The sequence below is a fragment of the Gouania willdenowi genome, chromosome 19 (assembly GCF_900634775.1).
Source record: "Gouania willdenowi chromosome 19, fGouWil2.1, whole genome shotgun sequence".
NCBI classification, from domain to species: Eukaryota; Metazoa; Chordata; class Actinopteri; order Blenniiformes; family Gobiesocidae; genus Gouania; species Gouania willdenowi.
In genome coordinates this window covers 3,527,425-3,539,159 of record NC_041062.1, presented here as the reverse complement: position 1 = coordinate 3,539,159, position 11,735 = coordinate 3,527,425, and the positions used below count along the sequence as shown (strand labels likewise).

At 37.2% G+C, this 11,735-nt stretch overlaps 1 protein-coding gene across 2 annotated transcripts; it reads left to right on the top strand.

The window, feature by feature from the left end:
• The first annotated feature begins 1,043 nt into the window (after positions 1-1,043).
• On the top strand, positions 1,044-10,737 carry mmp25b (matrix metallopeptidase 25b). 2 transcript variants are annotated; one of them, XM_028476232.1, is made up of 11 exons: positions 1,044-1,136; positions 1,262-1,353; positions 3,895-4,027; positions 4,896-5,037; positions 5,837-6,129; positions 6,755-6,934; positions 7,710-7,794; positions 8,037-8,119; positions 8,673-8,825; positions 8,908-9,201; positions 9,829-10,737. In XM_028476232.1, the coding sequence occupies exons 2-11, from the start codon at positions 1,270-1,272 to the stop codon at positions 10,098-10,100; spliced, it is 1,719 nt and encodes a 572-aa protein (XP_028332033.1). In that variant the 5' UTR covers positions 1,044-1,136; positions 1,262-1,269; the 3' UTR covers positions 10,101-10,737. The 2 variants fall into 2 exon arrangements, with proteins under 2 accessions (XP_028332033.1, XP_028332034.1); XM_028476233.1 differs by lacking the exon at positions 1,044-1,136 and having other exon boundaries at positions 1,163-1,353.
• Positions 10,738-11,735: the final 998 nt, after the last annotated feature.

Below are 11,735 nucleotides of genomic sequence, written 5' to 3'. Positions count from 1 at the left end.
ACAAGATATAAGACATGACATGAAATGATAAGATACAATATGAGCAGATAAGACAAGACAAGTTAAAATATGATAAGATATAATAAGACGAGACAAGATAGGATAAGACTGGATAAGATTAGATGAGATAAGATAAGATACACTATGATCAGACAAGACAAGATGTAAGACAATACAAGGCAAGATAGGATAGGATAAGATGAGATAAGATATATATATATATATATATATATATATACACTATGATCAGATAAGATTAGACATGATACAATATGACAAGACAAGAGAAGACCAAACCAGACCATGATCCAATTCTGTTGATTGATAAATAATAATAAATACTTGTTTTTGATGAGACAAGACAAATAGATAGATAGATAGATAGATAGATAGATAGATAGATAGATAGATAGATAGATAGATAGATAGATAGATAGAATAAGACAGGATAAGATAAGATGAGACGATGTAAGACAATATACAATATGATCAGATAAGACAAGACAAGACATGGTAAGATACAATACGATCAGATAAGACAAGTTAAAATATGATAAGATATGATAAGACAAGACAAGATAGGATAAGGCAAGATAAGAGAAGATACACTATGATCAGACAAGACAAGACAAGATAAGATACAATATGATCAGATAAGACAAGACAAGTTAAAATATGATATGATGAGATGAAATATGATAAGATGAGACAAGACAAGACAAAATAAAATATAAGACAAGACAAGACATGATAAGATACAATATGATCAGATAAGACAAGTTCAAATATGATAAGATATGCTAAGACAAGACAAGATAGGATAAGGCAAGATAAGATAAGATACACTATAATCAGACAGGACAGGACAGGACAGGACAGGACAAGACAAAGTAAAATAAATGGGGATAACACCAATAAACTTGATTTCTGTGTCCACTGGGTGCAGTGACTTGAGTTTGTTATGCACTCCTCTGGTATATCTAAACAAATGTCCTTCCATAAAGGGTTTGAGGCAGAGCAGGAAGACTCAGACCTACTTTCAGCCTTAGAGAGAGGGCAGAGTCAGAGCACCAACTGATCAATAAAAACCCAACCTAGTCCCAAGAGACAGTTGAGCTTCAAAAGAGGAAACAACGGTAAGCTTCTCTCAGCTCTGCATGATTTTAGAGATGGTTTGTTGGAAACGAGTGGAGACGAAAATATGTGTGAGTTTCTGCTGAGTTATAAACATCCTCTGAGTAACAGAGTGCTTTCTGTGCAGATACAGAGATGGAGATGGTTTTTATGCTGGGGATGATAATATTCACGTTGGATGGAACATCAGCAGCGCCTCAACAATACAGCAGAGCGGTGGTGAGTGTGTGTGTGTGTGTGTGTGTGTGGATCTCAAATATTTAATCCTTTTACATCTTAGAAAATGTCATTAAGGAGCTCTTTTGGTGCTTTTTTCGGCTGTCAGTGACTTTATTTTGTGTCCTAAAGATTATTTTTATTCGGAGGAATATCCATTCTTAAAAACATATAAGATGAAGATTAACTAATAAACTTTCAACAATAAAATGTTTTATATTCATTAGCTTCTGATTTTAGAAAACACTTAAATATTTTTGGTTCTTAGCATATTTTAACCCATACATGTGCCACTGCCACATGTAGTCACATGAATTCTCATTTACCGATTTTTATCATTAATTGTTGAAGGAAATATAGTTCATCTTTTAAAAATGAATGTACATTCATAAAGTTTAACTTAACCAAACTGTGAAAATGCTTAAAATCCATTAAAATAATGTTTGGTGGTTGTATATCCTAATTATTATTATTATTATTATTATTATTATTATTATTATTATTATTATTATTATTATTATTATTTATACTTGACAGATAATGGGGTTGTCACTGTCGGGAAACATGATCTGCTGCTGCACATAAGGATGACCACTTTCTGAAACTCTAGAAATCTCAATAGAATTTAAAAAAAAAAAAAAAAACAAGAGACAAGAGACATGGTTTAAGCCACAACTTTGGCTTTGGCTGCACAGATGTGCAGTGTACATTGAGTAACTACAATTTTAGGGCTTAGTTCTGCTTTCCCCCCTCTTTTTCTGCTGTGGTTAATGCAATAACTGTTTGTCTTACGCAAACTAAATAAAAGAGTACATTTATTTAGCAACCCTGCTTCTGTCTGTATGTGCAAGTTCTTAAATAGTTAATTCTACCCAACAGTTCTAAAGCATAATTGTTTGTACAGCACCTTCTATAAAACCTATTCTGTTGCTTTTTCTTTTCTTTTCTTTTCTTTCGTTTAGTTTGTTTGGTTTTCTTTGAGCCGTACCAATTGTCCACTGTCCCTGCTCTGGGCTGCAACCTGCTGCTTGGAGATGTGATCAGAGTTCATGCATTCACCTGCAGATGCAGAATGCACACATCTGGCTTCATAAAGGAGTCGTGCGCTTCTTATAACAAAGATGTGTCGACTTTTATCATGACTGCACAGGATTGGCTCCTAAAGCAGGTCATTTGTAGAGAACACTGTGGCTGTGTTTTAAATTACTTACTTACGTAGTACTCATGCTAAATTTGATGTCAAAATGAGTATGTTGTGCATTCACAATAGATAATATGCAAAGATTAAATATGAGAGAAATACCCGAATGTATACTATATCAGTACATTTCTTAAGTGAAATGTACTGATATAGTATAGTATACTCAACTAATGAGTTGAGTATGTCATACTCAACTCAACACATCATGCATTGTGAGCGAAATGTAAAATCATCCTAGGACTGGCTTCAAGCTAAAAATCAAACATTCTCTTTTCAAAACAAAAGCGTCTCTTCTTGTTTTCCATTAGTTTTTTACGCTAGGGCTCTTGTTTTGAAGTTTTGTTAGTGGCAGGTCTCCAAAAATCTCTGAAATGTTAGCATGAAATGTGTTTTCCACGAGTTTCAATGATCAAAGCACACGTCAATATTCTACTTGGTGACTTTCTTGCTTAAAATGCTTTCAGAACTTTCAAAGGTTTCAACGGAGATATTTAGCCTCAGTGTTCTTCAGGCTTTTGTCATTCTAGGTTCCAAATGCATCTTGGGAAACTTGGAAGTATACTTCAGTGGGAACGCTCATCATCCTAATTATACTAATAGTGGGACGGCAAAAATCTTTAATAGATGTTTATGGGGCACAGAGAAAGCGGACTTTATGCTGGACCAAATAATATCAATGTCGATCCCACAAACAAGGTCAAATATTAAATTATTTGAACCTAGAAAATAGCTCCAACAAATAGTAGACAGTAGACAGTATAGACTCATTGAGTGTGTAGTGTATAGTATACGTTAGTATGCGATTTCGAACAGTCAGTGGAACAGTTCAAATCTAGTCTGTCACTCTTAACGAAGGGACGGGGGAAAAAATATCATGTGGATAGAAAATAATAATTGACCATAAGTTTTCCTCATACCTATCTCATCAAGAAAATAAACATCAAAGACAGATCAATAGCAGTGTGTTGAAAAAAAAAAAGTGGGCCAACACATTTCCTAATAACTGAATGTTGCAGGGTGGAGGCAAACAGGAAGAAGGGCAGGTTTCAAAACGGATAGCATGAAACAGTTCAAAACGTTTTCATATGAAATTGAACCACACCCTGACCCAAAAAAAAAAAAAAACTGTGATGGACCTGACTCATTAGATCTTAAACCTTAATGTATCTGTACTCATACCTGATGTGATGTAAAGTGAAATAACCTGCAGACATCAAAGTAAACCACCAAAAAACGTTGTTTCCTGTGGCTTAAACTTCATTACTGGTGCATTAACTGCTCAGTTATGGATTTGAAGTTCTGCCGTTGTGTTGTTTGTCAGAAAATAATGTGTTTCCCTCCAGGACTGGCTGAGCAGGTATGGCTACCTGCCTCCCCCGGACCCCCGCACCAGCAGACTGCAGACCAAAGAGGGCATTGAGAGCGCTATCAGAGTGATGCAGAGATTTGGAGGGCTCAGGGAAACTGGAGTGCTGGGTGAGAGTCTCTTTAATCGTCTCTGTCTAGACTCCAACTTGTTCCAAATGCATCAGCGTGGGATTTAATAGTCATCATACTGGAGCTTCATACTTTATTCATTTTCTAATTGTATCAAAAGTCGAAGCTACTCTACAACAGTGATGATCTCTTATAAGTCAAAAGACTCAAACAATCAGAGGGAATCTTTCTAGTTCTGATGTAGACAAGAAAAAGTATAAATATGGCACCATAGATCAGTGTTTCTCAAATGGGGGTATAGCAAAATTAGAAAATTAATAAATGAAAGCACAAAAAATATTTCACACCAAGCAGGAGATAACCTGTTCTATTAATAATACAGAAAAACTTTCAATCTGCTTATTTATAATGAGATTCTTTAAATGTGTGTCATCACTCATTTATTCCATCATTATGTTCTATAGTTGATTTTTCATAGTATTCTGAGCTAATTGTTGTAGTCGGACAAAAGGTGGTACTTGGATTCAGAAATAAGATAAAGAAGGTAGTTGAACCCAAAAAGTTTGAGAATCATTGTCATAGATATGGAAAGTAATTTTTGAGAAATTATTGCAAAGGTTCTCATAATTTGATTAAAATTATTTTTTTAAATTAAATTCTATCATAACTAATCAGTATTAATGTCACCAAATTTAGTTGTATATTATGATGAAAACATACATTATTATTATTAAAGTAGTATTGATCATTCCTGCATTATTACTAGTATTGGTAATATTTTTTATTTTATTTTAGATAGCGCCTCAGATGTAATCACATGCCAGGGGGATCACAATAAATCCATCATTCCTGTCGTAATCCGCTCTCCGAACATCATCATGTGACATGCGATTTACTTCTCCTTCAGATGACGAAACGCTGAAACTCATGGACACGCCACGATGCTCTCTGCCTGACATAGTTGGAAGTGAGGACATGCTGAAGAGACGCAGGAAGAAAAGATATGCCCTGTCAGGCCTCAAGTGGCACAAGACAGACCTCACATGGAGGTGGGTTTCCTGTCACGTTGTGTCATCATTACTCACTTCCTACATGAGTCATGGAGTTATATGTTTTACACGCACTTTGGCTATTTGTCCATTCGATTTGCATTTTCAGCCCTCTTGCCAAATCCTTTTATAATTTTGGGGAAATTGTAGAAACTGTGGGTGTACACAACCCCACCACCATCTTGAACAGGTTGAAATTGAATTATGTTGAGTTTCTATTTTGGCGATATAGAGAATTACAAAACTGCCTATATTGATATATATATATATATATATATATATATATAGTTTATTTTGTATCAAAATACTTGTTTTTGGAGTCGCTGCTTTCACTACTTCTTACTACTAAACAGGCCACACTACAAAATTCACTCACAAGTGTGATATATCGAGATTCAAGATACATCGAGATTTTTATTTTGGCGATATAGAAAATTACAATATCGCTTATGATGATATATTTTTATTTTCTAGCTTTTATTATACAGTAGCTGCTTTCGCTCCTTCTCAAAACAGCATGAAAAACATGAGATATTGTACATCTGTTTGTTAATAAATGTGCCTGTTTGGCAATTTGCATCAGCAAATTTAACACAGAATTGTCTTTCTAGTCAGACTTCATTTGATTTAAAATCATCGAGATTTATATCGCATTGCCATTTTGAGAAAAAATATCAAGGTATGAATTTTGGTCCATATCATACTGTGGAACTATATTTGTATATAGATTGTACTTCAATTTGTGAATTCAGAGGACCTCTAATCTTACAATCTTCTGATTGGTTGCACTTCTTTCCAGTGTCCACAGTTACCCTAGGGCAGCCGTCTCACCGGGCATGACCAACAGTTTGGTGGTCACCCTCCTCACTCATGCCTTCAAGGCCTGGAGCGACGCAGCACCATTGACTTTCCGTCAGACGTCCAGTGACAGCAGCGGAGGAGACATCCGAGTGTCTTTTGCCCGTTTGCTCCATGATGATGGATACCCCTTCGATGGGAAGGGTGGCACGCTGGCCCACGCTTTCTTTCCTGGCGTATTTGAAGTGGCAGGCGACACACACTTTGATGATGATGAGATCTGGAGCTTTGGAGGTGTTTGTTAAATGAAATCCTCTTGTATCAATGATAGCTGGATGTAGGGTTGTAGAACTCAAGACCAGGTCTTGTTCCGGAGACCAGATTTTAAAGGTCTTGGTCTTGTCTCGGACTTGAAAGCATCTTTATTCGGTCCTGTCTCAGTCTCGGAGTGCCAAAACTCTGGATATTGCTGTTAAGACCAATCAAGACCAGCACTTACTTCTGCTATTCTTCAACTTTACTAATGTGATAATCAGCAAAATAACTTGGTAAATCGATAAATATCTTCGATTCATACGTAATGTTTTTGTTTGTCAAAAATAACTTGAAAGAAACTAAAACTAGACAGAATGTTGTTTAACCGTTCAACCTGATCGTGGTTTTTTTACATAGATTTTTATGGCCTCGGTCTTGTCTCAGTCTTGGGTTGTCTCGGTCTTGATCTTGACTTGGTCTTAACTCCCAAAAGTCTTGGTCTCGGTGCATTCCGGTATCGGGCAAGTCTTGGTCTCGAATAATGTGGTCTTGAGTACAATACTAGATGGATGGCTTGTAAAAGGCTACAAAATGTTATCAAAAAGTAATTTTTTTACATTTCTTCAAACTGGAACGATGACACTGTTGCTTCACACTTCCTCAGGTGCTGCCAGCACAACAGACTTGTTCACAGTCGCAGTGCATGAGTTTGGCCACGCCCTGGGTCTATCTCATTCCTCCACCGATCCCTCCATCATGAGGCCGTATTACCAAGGAGCGGTAGAAGACATCTCCAATTTTCAACTGGCCTTGGATGACAAACTGGCCATTCAGCAGCTTTACGGTAATCAACATTTCCAATGTAACGACATTTTCCAACTGTCGGCAATTAACAGCTTCGATAGAAAAACCAAAAATTACTTCAGGCATCCTTAGTTTTGGTTCAAAAGGCTGTACAAATATGTTCATACGTTTCTTGCACAAACATATGATAATAAAGATAACATCCTATGTCCCCTGATTTATGCATGAATGTACCCTATAGGGAAGAGCTCATTTAATACTTTTGTTGAATAGTATTTAGTGGTAGAATGAAAAAATGCTAGAAAGATGCTCAGTTGTATTCGTCAAGTTTTAACTTTGGCGATAAACAAAAACAAAGGGGTCCTAACAGATTGTCAAGGGGTTTGAAAAGGGACGCAGGGGGTACACGAGACAAAAAAAGGTTGGAACTTGACTCTGAATGAAAATATAAATGAAATAAGATAAATATGATGAAAAAGATGTAGACACCAGAAACTTTTTCCATATCTTCTATTTCTTTCAAATGTTATGATTACTGTAAGACCAAAAAAAAAAAAATGAAAATGAGTGGAATTCCACACGAAGGTTAGCAATACTGATAATAACAACACTTTATCTCTGATATACTGTTAACTATCTATCATTAGTTTGTCTTAATAATTTAATACCTCAACAAAATATGTTAAAAAGTGTCCCGTTCTGATGTAAAATTGTTGGACCATTTAACCTGCTTATCTGGTCAGAGAGGAATGTGGAGATGTTCTGCTTTTTTCACTACTTGGTTTTCATTGTCTGCTGTAATTGGTCGGCTGCAGGTGTGAGAGAACGTGAGCGACCAGGCGGTGAAGATTCGAACATCCCTCGCTTACCTAGTCCACCTCCACCAAGACCAACACAGCAGTGAGTGTGGAAACCATGCACACAGCTCATCTTCAGTCAGTCAGCACTTTTCATTGGCTATTTACCATCTGCGAGTGTATGGTTAATGCACTCAGTTTACAAATATTGACTGTGAGTCATTTAGGATCAGCATTAGGGCAGACATAAAAGATCATGGAACAGGCCTTTAGTGTTGAGCTCCCTCTAGTGATTTCTTTACCAAACAGCATCAAGTCAACCTAAAGACACTATTGTTGTTTCAGGGTTGATCCCTCATTCCTCGAGCGCTGTAACGGAGGCTTTGATGCAATAGCAAACATTCGAGGAGAGGTCTTCTTTTTCAAAGGTAAATATGCTAAAGCACAATTATTTTTTAATATGTCTTTTTGGTAACACTTTACTTGAAATTTTATACATAAAGGCTGACATTACGCTGTCATTAATATGACATGACACCTGTCAATAGCATGGATAAGGTATCATGAAGAATATCCTGCCTAACCCAAACCCTTACCTCTAGTTCCCTATCCTAACCCTAACCCTTTGTTACCCTAACCTTAACCCTACCTTTAACCCATCCCTCACCCCACCAAACCTTAACCCTAACCCGACCTTAAACCAAACCTTAACTCTAACCCTTCCCCATGCCTAACCCTAACCCAAAATACCCCTGAACCCTACTCGTCCCCAACCCCTTCATGCATATCCCGATGATATAAGCACTTTATCTTTTATTCTATCTTTGTTCCTTCAATTCCTGGTTTTAGACAGATAATGACAGTGTAATGTCAGCCTTTTGTATAAAACTTCAAGTAAAGTGTAACCATGTTTTCTTACAAAAATATGAGAAGGTCTAATTGTTCCATATGAACACTGTTTATTCTAATTTTCTCCTAAAGGTGAACATTTTTGGAGGACTACGCGAGACAGGTCTTTGGTGTCTTTAAACCCGGCTCAGATCAAAAACTTCTGGATAGGTCTGCCCCCGGGGACCAACAAGATCGATGCTGTGTACGAGAGGAAGAGCGACAGCCACATTATCTTCTTCATCGGTTTGAACAAAATTACTGTTTTCCCCACAAACATCATAGTTTGACATATTCCTAAGAGTTAATTTTAACTCTGCTTCATTAGGGTCACAGTACTGGGTCTTCAAGGACACAGAGGTCATGAGTGGGTACCCCCGGCCCCTCTCCGAGTGGGGCATGAAGACAAAATCTGGGTTGTCAGTCGAAAGAGTGGACGCAGCCTTCATTTGGGCCCACAACGGCATGACGTACCTGTTCAGTGGAGGGGAGTTTTGGAGGTTTGACGAGAGCCGTAAAGACAAACAGGTGACCAAGCACCCGGAGTCGGGCTACCCAAAAGACAACAGCCTCTGGGGGGGGATGCCTTCCCTTATGGATGACGTCATCACCTGGGGAGATGGTAACGTCCAACCCATAACAACACAAATATACTAACTGTGTTAGACACATGCTTAGCACCAGTATGAAGTGTTCACTACAATTCATGGCTTCAGACCAGCAATAATATATATTCATTCAAAGAGCACACACCCTAACCGGTAAAGTGAGTAACAATGATTAATTTAATTTTGGAACACTTACTGCTACATGTGCTATAGGCATCGCCCTATTTTATTACAACAACTAATTACATAGTGCCAATGCAATACTTTGATGAAATTAGCTGTGATGAATTAGAGAGAATTAAAAAAAACAAATGCGAGGTAATAGCCCTTGTTTTTCATTTGTAGAATTATCTAATGGGCTCAGAAAAAAACAAAAAATATTTCCTATAAAAACAGAAAAAAACGGGGCATTTTTTTTTAATTCACTGATTTTATCTCATCAATTCAGAAAAAAATAAGCTTTTTTTTCTTCTGTGAATGCAATATAAGCTTCCGTACGTAAATGCTAATTTTTTATTAAAATGAAGTTGTCCAACACTCAAACAATCATCTTACTGCCATATCTGTCCTTTATCTCTGTTGCTTTTAAAAAAAAAAAAACTGCTTCATATAATCAATTATTTCCTGCTGCCGGTGTGCAGGAGATGCCTACTTCTTCAAGGACAACCTCTATTGGGTGATTATTAATGGATTACTGAACCAAGAGAACGTCAGTGCCAGGTCCATCGGTGAAGACTGGCTCAGATGTCCGGCTCCGGCTCCAACCTCAGCACCAAAAAAGCCCAGAAGGCCACAGGAATGCCGCTGTGACCTGAAGGGTTCGTCTTCTGTGCTACAAAGCGGCGGCCTCGTTCTGATGTCTGTCATGTTAATAATCAACTGCTTTATTAGAAATCTGAGTTTAGATGGATGATGTGTTAGACTCGACTTTAAATCAGCAGATCTTTCTTTAAAATTCATAAACACCAGTTTGTAATGTACTGTAAATGTCCACTTTAACTTTGACTGCTGGAAAAATGTTTATAACACCTGTAATAATAACATCTCCGCCTGGGTTTTTTTTGCTTATTTTGTATATAAAATGGTCAGTAAATAGTAAATACCATAAGAGAAAGTGTTTTTATTCTTTTTTTCCATAACACTTTAGACTTCCAATAATTGGCAGTTTTTTTACATTTTCAGGAAAAACACAGATTTTTTTAGATTTAGTAGGACGAAAACAATGAAAGCTCACATGTGTAACAGATTTTTTTCAACAAATATATGACATTTAGAATGTGTAAAACTATTTACAAATCTAAATAGCGCAATAAAAACTGGCAATGGTAACACCCACATTTCGAAAAAACACTCAAATATCGCAAAAATGTTTTTACACTTTCATGAGGAGGTATTTCAGACGTTTCAACATTGAAATATGTCGCAAAAGCAATTATATCCAGTTGCTGGCCAACGTAAAGGAAGTTGAAGGAAGTTGAACTTCCAAATATGATCATTGTGGCGGCGACAACGGAAATTAAGCATTTGCAGCGTAACACGTAGAGTTTACAACAACGGAAATGAAGCTTTTGCAGCGTTACACGCCCACTTTGGGAGACAATAGCTTATGTAAGTAAATCAGAAATAAATAAAAATTAAACCACTAATAAAGTCCGTTTATAGTTTTTCTTTATTCAAACGTTGATTAATATGCTAATTGTAGCTGCTACATTGCTGGGTTTTATTTTGTACGCTGCAAACGTTTCATTTCCGATGTCACAGCCACAATGGGCGTGGTTTGGATGGGCGTGGTTTGGAGGGCCTGCGTATCTGCAGCTGGACCATTCTCCGCAAAAGCGATATGGAAACACTTTTTTCGCAAATACATACCACAGGACGTGACGTACATGGTCACATGACCACTTCTCTCCGAGTAAACCTGACACGGTACGTGTAAACTGAAGAGGCGACCGGGACATTTCTTAGCATTATACTTAAAAAATTATTACTGCCACATTAGACATGAAACCACAAAGGAATACGGAGTGTTATAAGGAGGTTTGAAGCATCCATTTTCCTGAAGCAAAATCTCGCGGGATGAGATTTCACGGGAGTGGCGAGGCTCCTGCCCAAAACAACGTTCATTGGAAACACATTCAAAACACAATTGTACTTTTTTGACATTTACAGATATAGCTTTTATTATGTGAAAATCTGTAATGGAAACCCAGCTTATTACACTTGCAAGCCAAAGCGATTTCCTTCTGGGTTTTTCTACGAAGGAGGGAACGTGATTACCGTAATGTTTGTAGTTTGTCAATAAAGACACGTTAGCTTTCAGAAACAGTTGATTTTTTTTTCCAATAGAGTGAGCTTTAACAGAGTTACGGTATTTTTAATGTGCGCATATGGGATGTGTCGCCGGCATCGTGGTAGGTGTTAAATGGTTGAGCTGATATCTCTGAAGTGTACCGGCCACATTCTCTGTGGCCTGCAAAAGTGCACACACTCATTTTCTGAGTATTGAATTGCATTAACTCTGAACACTGAAACTTGACAGGGGCGGTTT

Coding starts and splice junctions, on each gene's coding strand:
- mmp25b (XM_028476232.1), top strand. CDS start 1,270: ATGGAGATGGTTTTTATGCTGGGGATGATAATATTCACGTTGGATGGA. Junction 6,935..7,709: donor GGCCATTCAGCAGCTTTACG/GTAATCAACATT, acceptor GGTCGGCTGCAG/GTGTGAGAGAACGTGAGCGA. Junction 8,826..8,907: donor CCACATTATCTTCTTCATCG/GTTTGAACAAAA, acceptor CTGCTTCATTAG/GGTCACAGTACTGGGTCTTC.